Source organism: Pelodiscus sinensis, chromosome 10 (genome assembly GCF_049634645.1).
Source record: "Pelodiscus sinensis isolate JC-2024 chromosome 10, ASM4963464v1, whole genome shotgun sequence".
In the NCBI taxonomy this organism is placed as follows: Eukaryota; Metazoa; Chordata; order Testudines; family Trionychidae; genus Pelodiscus; species Pelodiscus sinensis.
Genome location: NC_134720.1, coordinates 25,584,927 through 25,610,053, shown reverse-complemented (window position 1 = coordinate 25,610,053; position 25,127 = coordinate 25,584,927). Strand labels below are relative to the sequence as shown.

Sequence of the window (25,127 nt, the reverse complement as noted above, 5' to 3'; positions counted from 1 at the left end):
GCATACATTCAGCAAGGTTCTTTAGTTCCCCTCACTCGCAAGAGATCAAGATTCCTGTGGTGAAAGCCCAGGAATTGCATTGTCATCCCTGAGAACATTGAAGGATCACCTAGCATTCCTCCTGAACAGCAAGGTTCCTGCTGAACGACTGTAGGTCGTAGGTTGCAGTTCTCTGGTTGCTTCTGTGTTGTCAGTCATCGGATACAGTAATATACTTATCTAGGGGAACTGTTCTATCTTCTTGTCATTTCTAGTTTTGAGGGCATAGGTTGGTTAAGTACTAATGTTCGGTGTTTTGTTGTCGTATATGGTTACTTGCTCTGTATTTGTTTTAAATTGTTTTTAATAGATTTAACCAATCTTATACCTGACTGTTTTATCTGGGGACTAAGCCACTGGTGATAGATACAGTGTGCTAGGGAATCTAAGTTCTGGAACATTCAACATCACTAAGTCAGTCTAAATTCTAAATTTAATAAACATTACTGATTTCCAGGGTAACACTGCTGCTTCCCTCTTGTAGCAGGGGAAAGGAAGAGCCCCATGCCTTACAGGCCTGATCAAGAGAAGCTGAAGCCGCATGCCCCAACATAACCAAGGCAGAAGGAAATGAGAATAGTAGTGGTGATTCACAATAAGGCCACTTCTCCCCCTCCTTTTTACCTGAATCAGGGCTGCTTCCCTGTTTTAAAAAAAAAAAAAAGAGAGTCACCTTCTCCCCTGTTCCCTCAAATCTTGGAAATGCAACTGGTAGGCCCTGCAACTCTAGCAGTCATTGTGCCTGGTCTCTGCAATTGCTAAATTGCATCCTTTAAATTTTGTAAGTACACAACATTTTATTTCAGAAACGACATGCTAAATATTTGATGTACCTTATAGGTTATTTACAGTTGATTGGCACAAACCCCCATCTTATCAAGGTCACATCCTTTTCTTGTTGCTTCTCTGACAAGCACTTCTAAAGTACACTTATTATTTAACTCCTTAGCCTAACAATATTCTTGTGCTTTGTAATTTTTTAAAAATAACTACTAAACCAAAACTACTATTACAACATTCAAACTTTTATTTGAAAACCAAACAAGTGAACTGAATTAAGAAAAAAATCCATATTGAAAGACATTTTCTGACTTTTAGCCTATCTTTTAATATTCTTCCCCTTCTTCAGCTTCTGCTTCCACAGAATCAACACCCACTTCTTCATAATCTTTCTCAAGCGCAGCCAAATCTTCCCGGGCTTCGGAAAACTCTCCTTCCTCCATCCCTTCTCCAACATACCAATGTACAAAGGCACGCTTAGCATACATCAAATCAAATTTATGGTCAAGACGAGCCCAAGCTTCTGCAATAGCAGTTGTATTACTCAACATACATACAGCACGCTGCACCTTGGCCAAATCACCTCCTGGCACTACAGTTGGAGGTTGATAGTTAATTCCCACCTTTCAGGAAAAAACAAGACAAAAGCAGTAATCATAAGTTAGTATTTCAAAAGTGTTCGTTTTCTTCTATTTTTCTCACAGTATATTTAACAAGCTAACATATACTGACAATACTGTGCTGGCACAACATTGCCAAATCAAGTACTAAAAATGTTTAAGTCCAGCTCCTGAAAATAGAGAGATGAGCTTTAAAAAACCCTCATATAATTTTTTTAAAAAAGTAACTGTTGGGAGTTTATCTGCCTCTTGCTTTTTGAGCCTTTAGTGTGTCCTTGTTTCATTTTTTTTGGGGGGGTGGGGGAAGAGGAGGGTTTCTCTGAAACCAGAAGGGATTTTTTTTTTTTAATGAAAACTGAAATTCTCATCCAATATCATGCTTTTAGCAGCTGGAGATTTGAAAAAATACTAAACAGTGATTTTACAACTTATTTCTGAGTTGACAGCAATATGTTCTGAGCTTAGCAAACAAGAGCAGCTAACAGAGTTTCGTGAGGGAGTTCTCCAGGTGAAGGAGGAGTAATCACGGGACCCTTGGGGTAAGTGGCTGTCTGTAGTGTGTTTGAGGGGTTACTCACTGGTGCTGAGCTTGTGTTTGTCTATTTGTTTGGAGATCATATGCTTCCAACAAACAATTCAGAATTGTGTGCTGAGGCCGGCAGTTGGAAGCTGCGAGTTTCTTAATGAGGATTTGAAATCTAGAACCCTCTGTTCATTGCTCAAGCTTTAGTCAAGGCACAGGGCTAACAGGAATGCCAGGGATATATAAAGACTGCTAGTAAGCAACCAGGGAGGTTGGTGAACAGGAGCAGCTAACGGAGTTTAAAGGCGAACTTGGAAGAGGGCTAGACACACTTGGCATTCTTTAAAACTTTTAAACTAAAACCTAAACTCCAATTCCCTGATTTAAATAAAAACCCTATCAATAATCCAATTGTCTGTAGAAGAGAATGCAGGCAGAAACCCAGCAGCAGAGCGGGGGCTATCCTGTTTACTGAACCCAATATAGCATGTATGATTACCTGCCCTATGGACAGGTGGCATATGTAGAGACCATATATGGACTTTGCAGGCCAGGGTTGCTGAATTGGAGGAGCTAAGGGAGGCAGAGAAGTACATATGAGGCTTTCCAGGACACTGTAGAACTGTCCCACTTCCAGTGAGACAGCCCAGGTGCTGTTAAGGAGGGTGAAAGACTCAAGGAAAGAATATTCAACTGGAGCAGAGAAAAACCATCCCACAGTTGGGACCCTCCTTCCAGATGATGTTGTGGTGTCCTCTCACACTGAGGCTACCTCTGCAGGGGGAGGGAACCCCAGTCATTAGGAAGAGGCAGGTGTTAGCAATGGGGGATTTGATCATTAGAAACATAGATAGCTGGGTTTGTGATTACGGGGGGGGGGAGGGGAGAACCCATATGGTGACTTGCCTGCCTGGTGTGAAGGTTCCAGTTCTCTTGAAACATCCAGACTTATGTGTAGTGCTGGGGAGGAGCCACTGGGCATAGCACGTGTAGGTACCAATGACAGGGAAGGGTAGGAGCAAGGGTAGCCCGTGAGCCTAGGCGAGCTAGGCAGTTGCCTAGGGCACCAGTGCCCGATGATGACATCATGGCCATTGACGGCTGTGCAGGCAGGGGCGGCAATTGTGCCACCCCGCCTAGGGTGCCAGCTGCTGCAGCCAGCCTCAGGCTGCTCCTGGGTAGGAGTGAAGTTCTGGAGGTCAAATGTAGGCTGCCAGGGAAGAGATTGAAATCCAGGACCGTTATATTAGCATTCTCTGAAATGCTCCAGTTCCATGTGCAGGGCAAGCAGAACATCAGAATCTCAATGTGTGGCTGAGATAATGGTGTAGAGAGGAGAGGTTGAGATTAGGAACTGGGGAAACTTTTGGGAAAGGGGGAGCCTATATAGAAAGGATGGGTCCCAAAATGGAACCAGACTGCTGGCACTTAACGTTAAAAAGGTCACAGAGCAGTTTTTAAACTAAGGGTTGGGGGAAAGCCGACAGGTGTGGAGGACGACATGGATTGGACAGACATCTCTTAGGGGAGGGTCTATTCTCTATGTTCTAGTAAAGAGGAGAGGATGCAAGATGATAAAGTATGGGTAAGATCAGATGAGAAACAATCAAATGAAAAAGTCTAACATCAGGAAATGGCAGACAGATACAGTGACAAAATTAAGTGCTTATACACAAACGCTAGAAGTCTAAATAAGAAGCTGGGTGAACTAGAGTGCCTTGTGTTAAAGGAGGATATTGATATAATAGGCATCACAGAAACTTGGTGGAATGAGGACAATCAATGGGACCTAGTCATACCAGGGGACAAAATATATCAGAAGGACAGAACAGGTCATGCTGGTGGGGGAGTGGCACTATACTTGAAAGAAAATGTAGAATCAAAAGGAAGTAAAAATCAAAAGGTCCCATAGAATCTCTATGGGTAGTAATTCAATATTCTAACAATAAGAATATAGCAATATATATCGACCACCTAACCAGGGCAGTGATATTGATTATGAAGTGCTAAGGGAGATTAGAGAGGCTATCAAAATAAAAAAACCTCAGTAATAGTGGGGGATTTCAACTATCTCCATATTGACTGGGTACATGTCACATCAGGACAGGATGCAGAAACAAAATGTCTTGACACCTTACATGACTGCTTAAAATCAGCTTCTGTACCTCATGACTGGAAAAAACTAATGTGATGCCAATATTTTAAAAGGGTTCAATAGGTGATCCTGGCAATTACAGACTGGTAAGTCTAACATCAGTAGCAGGCAAATTAGTTGAAACTATAGTAAAGAACAGAATTGTCAGAGACATAGATGAACACTGGGGAAAAGTCAACATGGTTTTTGTTAAGGGATATTATGCCTTACTAGAGTTTTGTGGGGGGTCAAACAAACATATGGACAAGGGGGAATCCAGGAGATATAGTGTACTTAGATTTCCAGAAAGCCTTTGACAATCCCCTAACTGGTTAAAAGACAGGGAATAATGGTAAATTCAGAATGGAGAGAGATAACTAGTGGTGTCCCCCAAAGGTCCGTACTGGACCAATCCTATTCATCCTATTTATAAATGATCTGGAGTAAGGGGTAAACAGTGAGGTGGCAAAATTTGCAGATGATACTAAACTGCTCAAGATAGTTAAGACTAAAGCAGACTCTGAAGAGCTTCAAAAAGATCTCAGCAAACTAAGTGACTGGGCAACAAAATGGCAAATGAAATGTAAAGTTGATAAATGTAAAGTAATGCACATTGGAAAATTCCAATTATATATATATATATATATATATATATACACACACACACACACACACACACTATGATGGGGACTAATTTGGCTACAACTACTCAAGAGAGATCTTGGAGTTGTTGTGGATAGTTCTCTGAAAACATCCACCCAGTGTGCAGCAACAGTCAAGAAAGCAAACAATGTTAGGAATAATTAAGAAAGGATAGAGGAAAAGACAGAGAACATCTTATTGCCTCTGTATAAAATCATGGTATGCCCATAATCTTGAATACTGAGGCGACTACATCTGTACACATCTTAAAAAATATATACTAGCATTGGAAAAGGTTCAGAAAAGGGCAACAAAAATGATTATGGGTTTGGAACAGATCCCATATGAACAGGGGTTAAAAAGACTTGGACTTTTCAGCTTAGAAAGGAGACTAAGGGGAGGATATGATAGAGCTCTATAAAATCATGACTGGTGTGGAAAAAGTGAATAAGGATAAGTTATTTACTTGTTCTCATAAGAACTAGGGGTCACCAAATTAAATTAATAGGTAGAAGCTTTCAAACAAAAGGAAGTTTTTCTTCACACAGCGTGGCCAGCCTGTGGAACTCCTTGCCAGAGGAAGTTGTGAAGATCAGGACTTTAACAGGGTCCAAGAAAGAATTAGATACATTCACAGAGGTTAGGTCCATCAATGGCTATTAGCCAGGATGGATAGAAATGGTGTCCCCAGCCACTGTCCCAGGCTGGGAGTGGGTGACAGGAGAGGGATTGCTTGATGATTCCCTATTCTGTTCACTCCCTCTGGGGCATTTGGCATTGGCCACTGTTGGAAAACAGAATACTGGGCTGGGTCAGACCAAAGATCCATCTAGTATGGCCATTTTTATGGCTTATTAGTACATGTATTTTAACCTAATACCTGATTTTATCCATAGCCCTAATTCTGCCCTCCTCGCTCATGCTGAGTAAGGATCACACCATGTGATCATATTTAATGTTAAATGAGTAAATTAATTTAACTGGCAGGGGGTCCTTATATGAACTCAGTCTATTTTCTTATTCTGTGATAACTAAGATGTTACTAGAATTTGTTCGTTAGCCTGCAGTGGGTTTGCACAGCTGTGAATGAAAAAAAGCTAGTTTATATTGTTTTGTGCTTCATCAATGTAATTAAATCCCAATCACAGAGCCAAATTCTATTACATTTGTGTTACACCACTTAAGAAAATGGGTCTGGATCAAGGATAAGGGCAGTGTGGTCAGCAGATTCTTCTATGAGTGATGTGGTATAAAGCTGGAAAGGCACCTATGAAGTGGATTTTTGGGTAGCTGAATCAGCTAAGATAGCTATCTTCTTAGGTAATTTTATTCAGATAAGTACATTACTATAAACAAGGTATAAAAATACAGTTCTAACCAATTTAAATTATACAAGCAGCTACCATTTTTGCAGGCCTTACTCGTGCATATTTAAAACTGAACCTGACATATGAATAATAGTAGTGTATTGTAGTATGAAAGCTACACCTCCATGTTTTACTAACAATTCTTAAAATAAAGTGTGACAAATTTCTAAATACCTTGAATCCAGTTGGACACCAATCCACAAACTGAATGGTTCGCTTAGTTTTGATAGTGGCAATTGCTGCGTTAACATCTTTGGGGACAACATCACCCCTGTATAGCATACAGCAGGCCATATACTTTCCATGGCGAGGGTCACATTTTACCATCTGGTTGGCTGGCTCAAAACAAGCATTGGTAATTTCAGCCACTGACAACTGCTCATGGTATGCTTTTTCAGCAGAGATGACAGGTGCATATGTTGCCAGTGGGAAATGGATCCTTGGGTATGGCACAAGATTGGTCTGGAACTCAGTCAGATCTACATTGAGGGCTCCATCAAAACGCAGTGAAGCTGTGATAGATGAAACAATTTGCCCTATGAGTCTATTTAGGTTGGTATAAGTAGGACGCTCAATGTCAAGATTACGACGACATATGTCATAAATGGCTTCATTGTCTACCATGAAGGCACAGTCAGAATGCTCCAATGTTGTATGTGTAGTTAGGATGGAATTGTAGGGTTCCACTACTGCAGTAGAAACCTGTGGTGCTGGGTAAATTGCAAACTCTAGTTTGGACTTTTTGCCATAATCAACAGAAAGCCTTTCCATGAGTAGAGATGCAAATCCAGAACCAGTGCCTCCTCCAAAACTATGGAAGATGAGAAATCCCTGCAGCCCTGTGCACAGATCAGCCTAGAGGAGAAAAAAAACAACATAAAAGGGGGAAGGTAAGGTCATTGTGGTCTAAGGACTTGATTCAGATTAGCACCATTGTAAATGAAAGCAGATTACGGCCCACAGCTACGTAATCCTAAATGGGTTCCATTCTATCTTGCATGTATCAACACAACTAAGTCAACCCAATAAAAGGCCAAATTTTGCCCTTACTAATGTTTGTGCAGCATTACTGAAAACAAATGGATTTTACAGTTTTAACAGAGGCAACATAGCCAGCATAGACTTTTTTTGTGTGATGGTGTGTTGGTATAGAAGTAATGAAAAATCTAGTTGAATTCTCCAAGTAGAAGCTGCAGAGTAGGTAGTTAGAAAATGGGTTTTACTTACATATAAATGAAGCAAACTTGATCTAGATTAGGGATGTAAATTTTTTTAAAAAAAAACTATTAACTGTGTAACTGACTGGTCCTTCACATCCCTAAAACACACCAGAACATTCAGTTTTACATATGTATTCACATAACTTTCAGTTTCACAATTATGTATAGCAAGATGGATTTGATGCAGCTATTTTAAATACTGATGTTGCTGTTTGAACTCCTACCAGCTTGCGAATGCGATCTAGCACTAGATCAACAATCTCTTTTCCAATAGTGTAATGGCCTCTGGCATAATTATTGGCTGCATCTTCTTTCCCAGTAATGAGCTGTTCAGGATGGAATAGTTGCCTGTAAGTGCCTGTACGTACTTCATCTACAGAAAAAGAAAATATTCAGATGTAAAAGTTGGTGTGTTTCATTCTATATATATAAGCATTTTGGTATGCTCTATCAGCACTTCATCTTACTTGACATTTATGTAGGTGCATGGGGAGGAAAGGGCATAAGGAGCATCCCGCTTTTTTTTTTAAATACACTCCCACCCCTATTATGTAAACTCTTGACAACCCTTTGCTCAGGAGACAATATGATGAACTTACAGAAAACACCTGCCAATGACCATTACAGAACTCTGGGAACTACTCAGAGCCATTCCATGCCTTTGGATTGCTATTAAAATCTTGTTGTCTACACTGGCATGTTTTATCACCAAAAATTGTTTTTGTCAACAAGACAGTGAGAAAATGTCACACTGTAGTGTACTTCTGGTCACGAAAAAACAACCGAGTTTTGGTGACAAAAAACCTTTGACCCTCAGAGAGATTTTTGTCTTTTCCCCTCTGTATTGTTGACAAAGAGCCAGTGTGAACTCTTGTCAAGAGAACTGGCTTCTGACAGTATCCCACAATGCCTGCCCTGGTGGCTGTGATCAATGTTTCCTGGTCTCTGCTGCCCTGCAGGCATATGCCCCTCCTACTTCAAAGGTCTGGGAAGTATCAGACAGCTGAGTGAGCTACTCCATTTGGGGAGCAAAGAACAAATAATTAGAATGCTTCTGTTCTGCCTTGCACTAGAAATGCGGCAGCAGGCAGACTGCTGCTGCAGGGGGATGCCTTGAGAGACTATTCAATTAACCAATATTTAAACATGCCTGCTTAAAAGACTGAGCTGAACTTCGCCTGCAGCACAAATGTCAAACAGACAAGAAAAAAAGTGCTATTAACATGAATGGAAGATGCAAAACACAAATTTCCCCCAGTTGCAAAATCTGATACACCCACTCTAATCTCACACTTCAGTTTGAAGTGTTTAAAGAATAGGAGAAGGTTTTGTTTGTACTTTTATTTATTAAGTGGCTCAAACAATATGTAAAGATTTTAGAGAGCATGCAAGACAATAGTTATGCTAAGCAATAAGAGTGATATACATTAACCATGGAAATGCAATGCTGTGACTTTTTTTTTAAATCACATTTTAAAGGATGAAAGGAAAAGTAATGGGGGGGATTTTTATATTTCTTTTTTAAGAAAATCAGAAGATTTATAACATCAAGGGGATCCAAAACTGGTACAGGCAGTCCCCGGGTTACGTACAAGATAGGGACTGTAGGTTTGTTCTTAAGTTGAATCTGTATGTAAGTTGGAACTGGCGTCCAGATTCAGCCGCTGCTGAAACTGATCAGTTTCAACAGCGGCTGAATCTGGACGCCAGTTCTGACTTACATACAGATTCAATTTAAGAACCCCAGGCATCCCCTAGTCAGCTGCTGCTGAAACTGATCAGCGGCTGATTCCAGGAAGCCCGGGACAGGGGCTTCCTGTAGTCAGCCGCTGGTCAGTTTCAGCAGCGGCTGACTTGGGGACGCCTGAGGCAGAGCAGCTGGGGTGCTGCCGGGTTGGTCCAGTAGCGCCCAGAGCGACGCTACGGGACCAACCGGCTGCTGTACCACAGGCGTCCGGAGCAAAGCCGCAGAGCCCGGGGGCAGCGGGACAGCCCAGACGCGCCGTGGCTGTCCTGCTGCCCTCGGGCTCCGCAGCTTTGCTCTGCTTTGCTCCCCATCTCCCTGGTCTGCAGACCAGGGGGACAGGGAGCAAAGCGGCGGAACACGCGGGCAGCGGACAGCCCAGATGCGTCTGGGCTGTCCGCGTGTTCCGCCCCTTTGCTCCCCGTCCCCCTGGTCTGCAGACCAGGGAGATGGGGAGCAAAGCAGAACAAAGCCACGGAGCACGCGGGCAGCCCAGACGCATCTGGGCTGTCCGCTGCCCGCGTGTTCCGCCGCTTTGCTCCCCGTCCCCCTGGTCCGCAGACCAGGGAGACGGGGAGCAAAGCAGAGCAAAGCCAAGGAGAACGCGGGCAGCAGACAGCCCAGACACGTCTGGGCTATCCACTGCCCGCGTGCTCCGCCGCTTTGCTTCCTCTCCTTGGTCTGCTGGAGACGGCCCCGTTCATAACTGCGGATCCGACGTAAGTCTGACTGTAATTATAATTGCCCCTATATTTGTCTCTCGACTTATACATCGCCTAAGTACAGGCCACTGTACTTAGTCTTAACTAAGGAAGGTAAACAGGGATTCTCAACAGCTCCCAATACTATCCTTCAGACTATTTAAAAAATATTACAACTGCACTGCTAGAGAGTGGGCACCACAGAAGAGTTAGGAAGTGGTGATTTCTATTTTGTGGTGCCAAAAATGAGGGGTCCAGTGTGCAAGACAAAGCTGCCAGTGAGTAGGAAAGGGATGGAGGTGAATTATCTGGGTAGGAGTTAGGGTGCAGGAGCAAACTGGGGGTAGGTGTCTGGGCAGGAGGGAGAGGGCAGGAGCAGCTTGGCTGGTACCTGGGGGTTTCCAGGGGCGAATATCTTTCGGGAACTGCAGGCAACACTGGAAGAGCACATGCCACTCCTTTAAGAAATCCAGCTGCTCAGAGTCCAGATCCTCCACTGCCATGTTAGCCACTCCCACCCTCCCCCCAGAGCATGGAAAATGAGGAGCAGCTTGCACACACTTCATAACAAGACAGATCTGGTGTGGAGCTTTGGGACTCCCCACACCCCGGAAGCCAGCACTGGTTTCAATTTCGAGGGGCGGGGGTGAACAGAGGGGCTGGGAACCCTGACTGTATCACAATCGACTGGTTGGTGACCACTGATTTACATGCTTCTCAAATGCCACCAGTGTACTTCAAATGACTTTATGTGCAAAAGATCTTTACAATTGTGTGTTCCCAGCAAAGTTTGAGACAAAATAATCTCTCTCATTCACTGCAGCAAAAGCATTTTAGGGCACGTTTCTTAAACAGCACAGAACAGCATTTTTTTTTTAAACTACATGAGCTGGAAGTACTATAATGAGCATTAGGAATGTTAAAATGTGTTTAATTAAATAACTGCTGAAAATTTCAGTTACACACGATGCAGCAGTCTGTTAACTGGGATCTTATGGTTGGTGAGCCTGGCCGGGCAGGAAAGGCTCCCTCACCATATAAGCCTGAGGCTGCTCCAGCTCTGCCGGGCCCGTCATGTTGTGGGCGGCTTGGGGCAGGCCATGACAAGCCCATCATGTTCAGAGTTTACCTGGGTCAAGCCGGGCCTGCCAACGCTGCACTGTAGGTACGCTGCTCTAGTCCGGCTGCTGGTTAATCACTTACCTGGTAAGCATCACCCCTACCATTCCTAGTACATATTCCATTTTATTACCAGTACAATACCTGCCCGTGAATCCCTATCCAGTATTCTTTGTGAATGCTTATATTGTCCTAATTGATTTTTAAAAAGTGTTTTCTTATCTTTGGTATTCACACAAATTAAAAAGGAAAATATTTGTCTTTTTATATACAATAATCTTATTAAATTATTAGTAAAAATATACTGATAGTCTATTTTTAAGATTACAGTATCCATTTAAGTCTATCAAAATAAAAGGTGGACTTTCCCGCATTTCATTTGAAAAACTAAATGGAAAAATAAATCATTGTGAAGTACTCTTAAGTAAAAGATCTCAATGTCATATACATACCAACCACAGTTGGTTCAAGATCCACAAATACAGCTCTGGGCACATGTTTACCAGCCCCTGTCTCACTGAAGAAAGTATTGAATGAATCATCTCCACCTCCAATGGTTTTGTCACTGGGCATCTGACCATCAGGCTGGATTCCATGTTCAAGACAATATAATTCCCAGCATGCATTGCCTATCTGAACACCAGCCTGACCAACATGAATAGAGATACATTCACGCTGCAAGAGGACAAAACAGGAATCAGATTTATTTCAGACTCTAAGGACAGAAGTAACCACTCTGATCATTTAATCTTACCTCCAGTTTAGCACAGGCTACAGACTAGACCTTCCCCAAAATAAGTCATAGAACATAGCTTTTAGAAAAAACATCCACATTTGATTTTAAAATGGTCAGCAATGGGGAATCCACCATGACTCTTGGAAAATTGTTTTAAGGGTTAAATAAAAAAGCATTGGGCAAAGTATCCTCCATCTACTACTTTTCACACTTATGAACAAAGTTAGTTTTACCGATACTATTTCATCTTTCCCCTCCAAAACGCTGCATACATATTATCAATGATACATGTTCCTGTTAGCTTCCTTTACACTATTCTTTAATTAGCAGGCTTTTCAATATACTCACTGCAGAAATGTCTATTAAAATGATCCCCAAGCCTTACATTTCTTAAGGAATGAGACACTAGATAAAGGGTGTCAGAATAGGGATATAAAAATCTTGTTTAATTGGTTAACCAGTTAAACAAGATGTTTAACCTGAATGTGTGTTTACCTGCTCAGAAGCAGCCTTTAAGCTTAAACCTACAAGTGTCATCCCTACAACTCAGTTCTGTGCCACACCCATGCAACTTTAAGTCAGCGTCCCAACAGCTAAACGGCCTTAGGGCCCATATCACTGAGTAAATAGGTTGGGGGAGGGAGAAACAACAGTATCCCTTGTGTCTGTGGCCTCTCTTCTCCACCTGACCCCACCATCGCAGCTTCCTTGATTCTTCACATTCTCCTTGATTTCACCCCATTTGCCACGTCATTCGCTCGACTCCTCCAGGGCGATCATGCTCAAGTGCTCCCCCCACTGCTCCACTCGAGACCCCCTTTCCACACCACTGGCCCAGCTTCAATCGTGGCGACCTCCGCCCCAACGGCTCCTCACCACGGCGCGAAACCTCGACTCAAGCGTCAGAATCCGCTTCAGGAGGCGCCAACTCGCCAGCCGCCTCTAGCCCATACGTAGTGCCTCCCAACTGACGGCCGGGGAGACTCCCTCCCCAGTGCGCTCGCGCTCCTCCCCACGCGGGAAAAGGCAGCACCACTCTCCTGGCGCGAAAAGTACTCTTGGGTGTAACTGGCGCGCGAGTCTCCCCACCCGCGCCCTGTTCCCTCCCCGTGCTCCGCCTCAGCCCTGCCACGCTGCAGGGCGCCAGGCACCAGAGGCCAACTGCTTCCTCTCGCAGCTGCGTGCGCTGCTACAGATCCACCGACTGCCCACGGTCAGCTCGCGCGCAGCCCCAATCTCGCTGGCACTTTCCTCAAGCGCTACACGCCTGCGGACGCTGCCCCACCCCCCCCGCCGATCCTCGTGCTGCCTAACGGCCACCCCGACTCCCCGACCGCAGCGAATCCCCTCAACTCTTCCAGCAGCTCCCTCCAGCCAGCCCCCTGTGGTGTAAACGCCGGGTCCCCGCGCCTTCAGTTCCCCACCATGGTGCTTCGTCAATGGAGAGAGCCTCAAAACCTCGAGTCTACGTTCGCCTCAAGCTGCAAGACGCGCCAACTGCGAACAGCTAACTGCCGCCTCGCGCCTCCACGCGGTGTCACCCCATTGGTTGGCGGCCCGACTTTCGCGCCCTGCCCTCCACCCATTCATTGGCTGGGCACGTTGCTCTGCCACGTGGGGCTGGGATAGTTTGTAGCATGTCTCAGGAGGAACGTTGGTCCTGCCAACAGCATGTGATTTTAAAAAAAGCAACAACCCAGCGCTGTGGTTTTGGTCTTTCCCTATTGATTTTTGAAATGTTCTTGCTGCCCATACTAATTAGAGCTGCTCAATCTGCCACGTGTGCTGCATTAGGTGCATTAATCCTGGCTGTTCCCATCTGGTCAGCTGCCCCCCCCCCCCCAAGCTCTCCCTCAATTCAGCTTTCTCCCAGCTTCACTTCTGGAGTTCTTCAGCCCCCTCTTACAGGAGGCTGCAGCACTGTTTCATCTGCACTTTCACAGGTTCAGAGGGGCTGCAGTAGAGATAACAGCCTATCTGTTTCTCATAGCAAGGGGTGAAATTGTACTGAGCTGCTGGTCCCTTCTTCTCCCCTTCCCTTTTGTGAGATTGGCCAGTGCAGGGGGTGAGTCTCTGCTAATTTTCAGTGTTTCCAGAAGTGCTCATACAGCCTCCAAATCCAACCACTTCAGAAAAAAAAGAGGCCAGAGTTGGCAATAGCCTGATCTTGCAGGCCTTGGTCTCTAGGAGGCACAACCATAAACTGTATTGGCCACTTTCCCTTTCTGTTTAACAATAGCCATTCTCCACCTCATCGCTGACAGGCAGTTGTCCCAGGGCTACTAAAGGTCCTGGGGCTCCAAGTCATCATTACTGCAGCAGCAGCAGTCAGAGCCCTGGTCCCCTTAGAATCACTGCCAGAGCGTGATGCTGCACACTCCAGAACCTTACACCACAGGCACCAGACAGCTCTGAGGGCTGGGTTGGGGGTCCCTGTGCAGTCTGGGTGGCGCTTGGGGCTGGCTGCTCCAGCTGCCCCTTCCACATGAGGCCCCACCCCTTCTCAGTGTGGGATACTGCCCCTTTCCCCACACATTGCCTAGGAGCTGGCAATCCTGTCAGTGCCCCAGCTCTGTAATAGCAACCTTTATGGGTTTTCTGTTACAGTGACATTTCCCTCTTCTACATTCTTTCCCCACAGTTCTCAAAATGATGCCTGTAGCCCAGTGGCAGGCAACTTGTGGCTCACAGGCCTCATGCAGCCCATAGGATTCTTTGTTTGGCCTGCAAGACCTTTTGTTTACTGTTGTTCACAAGCTGGGTTGCTATATTCCGCTGCTTTCTGTCTGTTGCACAATAAGGGAGAGTTTAAAAGAGAAACCCTGTGTGCATACAAAATGGAGTCTAGCTGACTTCCATTTTAAGTAAGGAATTCACCTCAGATATGTTTTGCCACCTAACTACTGATTGTGCACACATCACTATACCTCATTGCACCCCTCTCCTTAGCCTGTGCACCCGGTTCAAACTGTGCACTCAGCACCAATGGGCTGCACACCGCCCAAAATGATGCACTCCTCCCTTCCAGGCATTGTACACGACACCATTCTATGCACCCAGCTCTTAACACCTTTTTCCCACCTCGGAGCGTTTATAAACCCTGCTCTGAGGCGAGCTCGGGTTCGTCACTGTTCGTCTGTTCATCTCGTCCCTGTGACATTCCTTGTCCTTGACATCTTCATGGTTCATGGTTAGCTACTTGAAGCCTAGACCTAGCCTTAGATTGCTATCCTGCGTGAGGGAATTCCTGGCGGTTGTGGATTATTGGCATAGGCCAGTGAACGGGGACTCTATATACCATACTTAACTATCGAATCAACCGGAGTGATCGAAGGATCGGATGGGTTTGGATTCGAGAGGAGCCATACCACGCAGCGACTAGGATTTCTCCAGTCTCATCTCCAGCAGGAGTGAATTGCTATGAGGGATCGCCCCACCAGTCTTCCTTCTAGGTTTACCATTAGCCAAAAGGTTGTAGATTGTGGGCATCAATCGCCGAAAACCTCTGTAAAGTATACTCACCTTTTGTGTATAGGCATCTGTCTGTCTTCTTTCTCTTCAGGGATAGGGTGGACTTGTTGTTTAAAGTTGCTTGTTTGTATGTTTGTGCATTTCAATTCAACAATATATGGTTTGGCCCTAAATTCGTGTGTGCCTGATTTGTGGCTGTTAATGACACTGGTGATTAGATACGGAATACCAGGTCAGATCTGGCTTCTGTGCAGAGAAACTTTAACATCTTAATAATACGGCCTATATTTCAATTGCTTGTCCAAGTCTCTGGGGCAACATGTCAGTGTTGTTTTTTTCCTGCTGGTATTACTAAAGTGGCATGTACATACAGAGTCAAAGTATAGGGGAGCTTGGGAGCACCTGTCCCCCTCATACACATAGGCCAGCTTGGGGGCACCTGTCCCCCTCATACACATAGGCTGGAGGGGCAAAGGGCCAGGGCCTATGGGCAGCCCAGGAGACTAACAAGGTAGGGGTCTGGTGCCTATAGCAAAGGTGAGGCACCACCATGCACTCACCAATGGCTTCGGAAAACAAAATGACACAGCCTTATCCTGCTCCATTCCCCTGGTCACATCGCTTAGGAGAGGGGACTGGACTGCCCCCTATTCACCAAGGAAAATGGAATGACATGGCTGGGACCTGGAGAAGCAGAGCAGGTTGGGGCTGCATTGATCTGCTTCCTGCCACTGCCAGTGAGTGGGAGGCCTGACCCTTGCTGCTAGTATTAGACTCCCCACTAGTGCTCTGAGCCGCATCACTTGAGGGAAGAAACTTGGGGGGAAGAGGCAGGGCAAAGCAGGAGTGGGGAAAAGGTGGAGTGGAAAGAGATGGTGAAGGTGTGGATGGGGGTTGTTCCATCCCTCCCACGAACTAGGAGTGGCAGGGGGCAAGTGTTCTCCCATGCCTCCTCAGCAGTCACCCCTACATATGTAAAGCAAGGGCACATGAAATGATGTGCATGCTGACTGCATACAACATTGACTGAGAGACATGCACTCCCAGTGCATCCAATCAAAACATTGCTACAATTCAATCAGCACACCCTGCAAATTCTAGGTTTAAGAAACCTTCCTATGTCCTTGTGGTTTCCCCATGTGGTTGTGTAGAGAGAAAAGACATGAGAAAGGTTTCTGCCATCTCTGTGTAATAGCACCTTTCAACTTGAAGGATGCTAGACATACAAAAGACATCCATCCTTTCACCCAAACTTAGATCCTTCTTTAAGGCATTGTTTCATCACATGCTTAGTGAGGTGGAATTAAGTCACTATAAAATTCAGAAGTGAATCAGAAAGGGAATTTAAGAGTTAAGCTAACAATACTTACATGCCTAAGAAACAGAAGAGAGGAATATAGCAATATAAATACACTATACATAAAACATACACTTGTTTAGACCTAAAGTACTCCACAGTGCCCCTTTTCATTTACTATACATTTGAAAGAGTTTGTCTGTCTGTCTGTCTGTTCAAGAAGTCCTCCTAAATGGCAAGAGCTAGGACCACCATTATTTGTTATGCAGCTTCCTTTTATCATAACTTAAAGCAACGTAAGGGTTTGGTTGTGTGAGAAATATAGGATATGTCTGGAATAGGATTGTTTCTCATAAAACAGAAAGGGAGGCCTCATATAATATCCACATGGGGGCAGCAGGGAATATGGGATGGAAAGCAGAGACAGTTATACTGTATAGTGACCATAGGAGGGCAGCAAGTGGACAGAGATTGGGTTTTAGACAGCTATAACCCCATTGGGCAGCAGAGAGCAGGGGTAGAAAAAGGGACCGCTATGTGTGTCTATCTGTACCCCAGCCAGGGGACATGCAGCCTTCCCTGACTGTGCTCACCTGAGCTTCAGTGGTCATGGAGAGACGTTTCTCACCTGACCCCAACCTGCTGCGGTGAGGAAGGACTGGGGTCCTCTCTCTCCGGGGCAGTCTGCATACTGCATTCCTCATCCCCAGCCCCACCCCAGAGCAATGATTTAAATGAAGAAAAGCTAAAATTAATTTAGTTAAGGAACTGTGCAAAGCCAGGTAAATCTTCTAGTTATACATTTATTTACTTTGTAAAATTACCCATCACAAAAATATTTTTAAGTAGTCTCATTTGTGCAACATGCATTTTACAGCCAAATGCTACAGTCATACATCTAGGAACAACGAATGTAGGCCACACTCACAAGATGAGGGACTGTATCTTGGAATGCAGTGACACTGCAAAGAATTTGGGAGGAGAGTCATGGCAGATAATCAATAGAACACAAGCATTTAGTATCAGGCTGTAGCTACAAGGATGAACATGACCCTTACTTGTATAAGTAAGTAGGAGTAGGGAGGTGGTAGGCATATATGTATATGGTATTAGTGAGACTATTAGTGGAATACTTTGTTAATTTCTTGTAGCCATACTTCACTAGGGATAGTGAAAAATTGGAAAGGGCTCAGAAAAGAGGTTCAAAAATTATTTAGTTTCAGGAAAATATGTCTCAATTTTTAAGAAGCTCAGTTTATTTAATTTATGCAAGGAAAATATAAGTGTAAGAAGTACTCAGGACCGGATTAAGGGGGGGTGCTAGCCGGGCAGCTACCCAGGGTGCCAACCTATGGGGGGGGCGCGTGATTGAATAGGTAAGGGGCACCATGTGCCCAGGGGCGGGACCCTGCATGTGCCGCGTGCCCAGGTCCGGGTTGTGCATGCAACTGGAGAAGGTGGTGTGGTGCCAATCCAAGGAGCTTTTCCTGCTCCTCACCATCCAGCTGCAAATGAAGCAGCGGGAGGCCGCACTGCTGCACAGGCGCTGGGTGTAGCTGGCAAAGAGATGGTGTCATGGCTCCTTCCCCACTCTGACATGATAAATGCAGAAGTGGGGGCCAGCAAAAGTAACCCAAAACCTTATCTACCAGGCTTTGGTATAAAACTTCCCCCCAAAATCTTAACCTAGATTTTGAGAATAAAATGCCGCTGCCACCACCCAAATATTAAAAAAGCAACCAGGGAGAGACTACTTGGGAAATCTCACCCCTAAAGTACAAATCAGGACACACAAATTAACCAATACCAGGTTAATAAAAAGAAAAGAGAAAGAACTTTTATTATCACCTCAATATTCCTGTTGCAAGCATAATGACTAGAAGGAACAGTAACAAAATAATATACTAATGGAGGAGAAATTTACCATGGGCCAGGAACTTAGTTACAAAGGAGAGGAAAACCCATTTTTAAATGCACAGACCAGATCCCATTTCCCAAACCATAAAACAATAAAACCTAATAGATTTATCTAAACTTTATCCTACTGACGGACCGTGAAGAGTATTTTCTTAGAAGGAGACATTCTGTTCCCTTCAATAGCTGGAGAGAAACTGCTCAGGACAAAAAAGGGAAAAAACCCCAAATTCCTTTGTCCCAGTTTGAAATTCCTACCTACATTTCTATTGGCTGCCTGCCACCTGATTTAGGTAAGGGACATATTTAAACCCTCATGATTATGACAGATGGGCTGAGGCCACCAAGCCCTGGAAGATCTTCTCATTTTGCTCAGAAAATGCAGAAATTTCAAATAGAAAAAAGTATTTGACTCAGAAAGGCCAATGTGTTTTCTTGTTTTGTTATTAATGTCAAACACATTTCAAAGTTTATTCTTGATTAAAAGTGTTATGAATTTTAGAATGTTGTGCTGAGCAAAGGAGGTGTTCTTGTACTTCAGGAGACAGCCTCTCAGTCTCAGCTAGTTACTGTGGGCAGTCAGTTCCATTTGTCTCTTTCTGCAAAATGGGAAATGGTATGTGTCTGGGTTTCAAGCAGAAAAGAAAAGCCTCACACCCAGCTACAAAACCCTCAAAGCGGTAAACAGCTTATAAAATATGTTCTATTCAAATGATATGTTTAAAATAAATGTAGATTTCAGGGATTGGAGCTTTTCTCTTTTATTTTTTTCATAATATTTTCATCAATTAACAAAAATTTACATTTAAGGAGGCTATACTAAAAATTATAACTAAAACATTTGAAAGTTTAGCTACAAAAACTGATCATGATTTTATTTTTCTAAAAGTGCAGTTCATCTCTGAAAAGTATGATGCAAAAATGACATCTTGCCAAGTAGCACTATCAAATCTGCCCTGTTAGGACTACCGAATTTATTTACATTCCATTGGTCAGAAATACTCATCACTGCTATGAATTTCTAAATGAATCCAGGCCACATTCCACTTTCATCTACATGTGTGACTGAGGATATATTTTGAAGACAATGGATTTACATCAGGGTTTTTTCAAACTTGGGTTACGGACCCACCGGGGAAAGCCTCTGCTGGTACTGTAATGCTTTGTTTAATTTAAAGCTCCGTAGCTCTGTAGCTTTAGAGCAGTGTTTCCCAAACTGTGGCCCGCGGCCTGGTACCGGGCTGCAGGAAAAAAATACCAGGCCTCAGCGTGGCTGCCAGAGTGTTTCAGGCTCCCGGATTGCCCATGTGGCGCCGGGTCCCCCAAGCCCTCAGCCGGGCTGGGCGCAGTCTGCAGCCGGATGTCCCGGGCTCCTGGCAGAGGCATAGCTAGGTTAAGGTGAGTTAAAAAAAAAAATGCTGAATATAATTGATCTCACATGGCGGGGAGGAGACCGGCTAGGAGGGGAGTGGGGCGGGCCGGGAGGAAGTGTGTGTGTGTGGGGGGGGGAAGCCGGCCACTGGGAAGGAGGGCTGGGGAGGGGGTTGGGAGTAGCGGGGCTGGCCAGGGGCGGTCAGGAGGAGGAGGAGGGGAGAACCGGCCGCCAGAAGCAGGGCTGGACTGGGGCAGCGGGGCTGGCTGGGGGAGATCGGGGGGCCTGCGGAAGCAGGACTGTTGGGGGGCATGAGGTTGGGGCTAAGAGGGTTGGCCGGGGAAGATGGGGGGGATGGGGAGAACTGGCCGCTGGAAGCAGGGCTGGACAGGGGCAGTGGGACTGGCCAGAGATCGGCGGCCTGTGGAAGCAGGGCTGTTGGGAGGCACGAGGTCGGGGGCAGCGGGGCTGGCCGGGGGAGATTGGGAGGGGAAGTGGGGGAGAACCAGCTGGCTGGGAGGAGATTGGGGGAAGTGGGGCTGGCTGGAGGGGCAGCAGGGGGGAGTGAATCGGCCGGTGGGGAGTGAGACTGACACTGTCAGGGCACTGTCCATCCCGCACATGGTCCCAGCGAAGCACGAGTGAGTACGGCCCTGGGGATTCCATTTCGCCCCCTTCCCCACACACACATGCCCCCTTGAGTAGTTGTGAACTGTCTGGCTGGTAGACACTCACACACAGGGCCAGCTGCCCGGGGCGCCAACCTATGGGGGGGGCGCCTGATGGCAGCTGTAAGGGGTGCGCAGCGGGCTGCAGCAGCTCCCAGCGGCCACCCTGCAGTGGCTGCCTGGGGCGGAGGCCGCATTAACCCCCGCAGCGCCAGCCAGCAGCACTCTTCCCCCCGCAGCCGTGGGGCCCTGCACAGCCAGGCTTGGCCCACCCCGGGTGGCCCTGGGCTGCGCACCAGCGGCAATAGCCGGGCTGGGCTGGGCCGGACACGTGCGTCCTACCACCGCCAGCTCCACGCGCCCTCCCTCACGCACTGGCACAGGGGCGGGGCCATGCATATGCCCTCCCCCAACTCAGGGCACAATTAACCTGTTTGCCCGGGGCGCCGGAATGGCTCGGTCTGGCCCTGCTCACACAACCTGAGCACATCTACCAGCCACGCAGTTCGCAACTACAAACTGATACTGATACACCTAATAATAATAAAACTTACCTAATGAGAAAATACCAGACATTTTATATGTGCGGTATTTTCTCAATTTATTTCCCGGACAGAAGCCTCAAATACTGGACTGTCCGGTACAAAACCAGACACCTGGCAACTCTAGCCCTCCTTGCACCATCCTTCCTAGCCAGATACCCTACCCCGAGACTGCTCCTGCTCTCACCTCCCGGAGTGCCTGTGTGGCGCCGGGTCCCTCAAGCCCTGGCCTGGGCTGACTGGAGGATGCAGCCAGGTGAAACAGTGAAAATTTATTCATTTTTCATTCTTTTTAATATGCATTTATATTTTTGGGCTGCAAAAAACAGTAGTGAAAAAAAAACAGGTTCCAACTAAAGTAAAAAGTTTGGGAAACCCTGGTCTAGCCAGCTTTCAGTCCATCTTACAGTACATTTATCCAATCCCTATTCCTTAACTTGCTGGCAGAATATTGTGGTGACCATATCAAAAGCTTTGCTAAAGCTGGCACTGGAGGCTTTGGGAGGACGAGAAACAACTTATTTGAATATTCTTCATTTGCTTAATGAATATGCAAACATGCAAATGAATGTTACAGGTCCTCCAAAAGCTCGTGAATGGATTTACTGGTCCCCGTGTCAAAAAGTTTGGGAACCCCTGCTTTAGAGTAAATGAAGCATTGAAGGCCCAACAGGGGCTTTTCCTAGTGGGTCCGTGACCCAAGTTTGAAAACTCCTGATTTATACAGAAGTACCTTGCATCAGCAAAACCTCTCTTATTGGTGGTCAAAAATTAGTAGGGTTGCCAGGTGTCCGGTTTTGAACCAGACAGTCCAGTATTTGAGCTTTCTGTTCAGGAAACAAATTGAGAAAATATAAATTAGAAAATGTCTGGTATTTTCTAAATAAGATGTAATGTAGATTGTGATGTAATGTCAAGTGTGTCCGGTATTTTTGTTGAAACCATCTTGGAACCCTAGCAATTAGGACAATTATATTTTTATTCATAAATTGAGCAAATTTTATTGGCAAAACATCCAGACACAATAAATATGGAATCCCATGATTCTCATGATTTTACAGCCAATTTTCTGAGGTAAATCACTTAAAATTATATTAAATTCTCACTAGAAATTGAATCCCAATCCTTGCAGATCTGTACACAGAGGTACTGTACTTCTCTTAATCTCCTCAAGAGGCTTCTCTGATAATGAACTTCTGTACCCTGCATACTCCATCTGCTTTCGAGGGACAGAGGGCAACCAGATACTCTGGCAAGCAGTGTGAATATATATCACTGTCCATTTTCTGGTGTTGGCACTTGGCAGGCTCTGGAAGTTAAGATTCTACCTTTGAGAGCAATCAAATATTTCTTTCCTTTGACTGCTGAATCTGTACATACACACTTCACTTAAATCTAATAGGTACTGCTGCTCAGGTGATAAGTTAACAATAAAAAAAATCAACTAAACCTTTTGCAGTGGCTGTGACATTAGATGCAGTGGCTCTGATCAGCAGTCTTGGGTCACAGATTGTCCTTCCTGGCTGCCAGAGGATTCATTCATTCATTCATTTTGTCTGGGAAACAATAGATTTATTCAGTTTTGCTGCTCCTAAAAGCCTCCATTGTCTTTACTACTTACATTGGCGACCCTAGGGAAGAATCTTCCTGAAGCAAAAAAAGAAATAAATGTTCATACAAATGGTTCTCAAAAGTTAGTTTTCAAAATAAACAAAAACATTTAAAGGATCGATGTATTATTCTATGACTGTAGGTTTTAAAAATATTTTTTATTTAAAAAGAGTACTAAATTATTTAAACTGTAAAATAAGTTGTCAGATAATTACATGATAGTATGAAAAAGGAGTGATGGAACTCATGGGATTTCTCAGGGAATAAAGTAGACAGGGTGAAGATTATAGATCATAAATTATTTTCCCCGTTGTTGTTGTTGTTTAGTTGTCTGAAATGTGTGGAGTTGGTGACCTCTTCTTTCCTTTTTGTGACTTTACTTTTGATCATTAAAGTATGCATTACTGCTATAATTGTGAGGCCCCCGGTTTGTCCTGGTGAATGCAATCAGACTAATTTTTATAATTGTTTTCAGAAGAAAATGTCCAGTACAGGCACTGAAAGCAATAATCAGGATGACAAAGAGCATACAAGTGCTATATCATTGCAGAGTCACCCCAAGAAATTCAAATATATGATTTTCTAATGCTGTAATTAAAATAAAAAGGTATATTAACTAAAAATAAGAATATTCTATTACCCACAAGAACCTTTAGTTGACAATTTTCTAAGTAGCATGATTGATACAGACAGAAATGACTTATAATATCCTTGAGAATATGAGTTTCTGAAACTGCAGTACTAAGAAAGGCCCATTTTGTCTCTGGGATCTGCCACTGCAGAGGAGTTCTCCTGTTTGACCCAATTACAAGTGACAAAGATCTCTTTGTGTGCAAGAGAGCTCTTCATATGTATCAATTACAGTAATTTGTCTATTGGCTAACACATCTGAGGTCATCTGAAGAAGTGGGCTGTGCCCATGAACACATTTTTTGTTATTCTCTAAGGTGCTGCAAGACTATTTGTTGTTTTTTAAGTTTTTCCAGCTACAGACTAACACAGCTACCCCACTGAAACATCTTCGGTCAAACATATATGCATCTGATACAGGCATAAATATACAGCTGCAGCACACATGCAGTTAGTCAATACCACTGATCAGCTACCTATACAGTTGACTTTTAAAAAATAGCACACTTGTGGCCTTTCAAGAAATCAATTTATTTCCAAATTTGAAAAAAAATACTCAAAGAACTAGAAACCTTCTTATGTGAAGAGTCAGGAAGAGCAAATTGTTAAGATTGGATTTAAAGGTCATAAAAATGAATTCCATAACTAAAACAATGGAAGTCCCTTTAATTATAGCAACATGAGTCAGGCTATATCTAGACTACAGGCTTCTTTTGGAAGAATCTTTTCTGGAAGAGATCTTCCAAAAAAACTTCTTCCAAAAGGGAGCGTCCGCACTGCCAAAACACATCGAAAAAGCAATCTCCTTTTTTGAAAGATAATGTCCAGTAATGGACACTATCTCGCATGTAAGCTGTGATTACCAGGGATGGAGTGGCACCTGTGTTTTTTCCTCTTTTCACTTCTTGCGAAAGACAATTCACAAACATAAAAAGGCAAATATGTGTAACAATTACTTTTTACCATAATTTATATTATTAACATAGTAGTCATACTATTCCCCATTCTGTGCTAGATTGTGTAAAAGTAAGATGTTCCTGTTCCAGTGGCCCGGTCCACTCTGAATTGACCACAATACCCAATGGGGTTAATTTGCACCATCCACCAGTCCTCCCCAATACTCCTCTGTAGCATTTTGGTGCTGCACAGACCTGTAGGCAGAGACATGGCTTAAAAGCCACAGTATAGCCCTTCAGGTACAGAGAATACCACAAATGCTGTTTGTGACGGACCCGGTAGGGTCCGCACTTGACCTGGTGGGGGGAACCCCCTCCGCGAGGGGAAAAGCGGCGGCAGCGGCCGCCGAGCGTGCCCAGGCGGCGGCACTGGGGGCAGGACGTCCCGCAACCCCGGAAAGAGCCGGGAGCGGGAGACGGGGCCGAGCGCAAGCGGCCAGGAAGCGCCCGCCTCTGCCGCCCCGACTGACACCCCAGGCGCGCACCCGGGAGCACGCAGGGACACCCGGGAGGGGGGCCGCGCCGGGGGGGGGCGGAGCTAACCACCCCGACGTCATCCCCCGGCGACTATAACAGCCGGGGACATCCCGGCCAGAGGGGGGGAAGACTCCGACAACGGGCGTCCTGGCGTCCAGGAGCACCAAGCCCCCAGCCCTTGGGGCGACCCGGCGAGACGGACTCGGCAGCTGGCGGCTCGCCCTGGGACGCGCCAGACGACTCCAGCGTGGTGAGTCACCCGGGGCTTGTTCCGCCTGTGGGACAGGTTAACAGGGAGTGGAAGAAGCCCGAGGCGGGGCCCCTGTGGCGCCCGTGGGCGGACGAGTTGAGGGCCGCAGCCCCGTCCGCCGTGGGGAGCGATGACCAGTCTTGAACCCCCACTTAGGGCCTCGGGCTGGGACCCGGAGGTGAGGGAGGGCCCGGGTCCCCCACTCCCCTTTTCCTCCCACGACACTACCCGCCCCTACTCTGCCAGGTCGAGGAGCAGGGGAAAGAGACGGAGGGGTCGCAGAGCCCCCCCAGTCCCTCGGGGCTGAGGGGTGA

The 25,127-nt window shown here is 45.4% G+C and overlaps 2 protein-coding genes across 3 annotated transcripts in view; one reads left to right on the top strand and one right to left on the bottom strand.

Annotated features, from left to right (window-relative positions):
• The window catches only part of HLTF (helicase like transcription factor), a 110,863-nt gene that overhangs the window by 10,403 nt on the left and 75,333 nt on the right, over positions 1-25,127 (top strand). The window lies entirely within an intron of this gene.
• LOC102457342 (tubulin alpha-3 chain) lies at positions 1,044-13,209 on the bottom strand. Of its 2 annotated transcripts, none has more exons than XM_006115924.3 (5): positions 13,050-13,209; positions 11,342-11,564; positions 7,550-7,698; positions 6,280-6,960; positions 1,044-1,442 (listed from the first exon to the last, which is right to left on the bottom strand). In XM_006115924.3, exons 1-5 carry the CDS (start codon positions 13,050-13,052, stop codon positions 1,146-1,148), a joined length of 1,353 nt encoding a protein of 450 aa, XP_006115986.1. In that variant the 5' UTR covers positions 13,053-13,209; the 3' UTR covers positions 1,044-1,145. The 2 variants fall into 2 exon arrangements, with proteins under 2 accessions (XP_006115986.1, XP_014425441.1); XM_014569955.3 differs by lacking the exon at positions 13,050-13,209 and adding an exon at positions 12,502-12,744.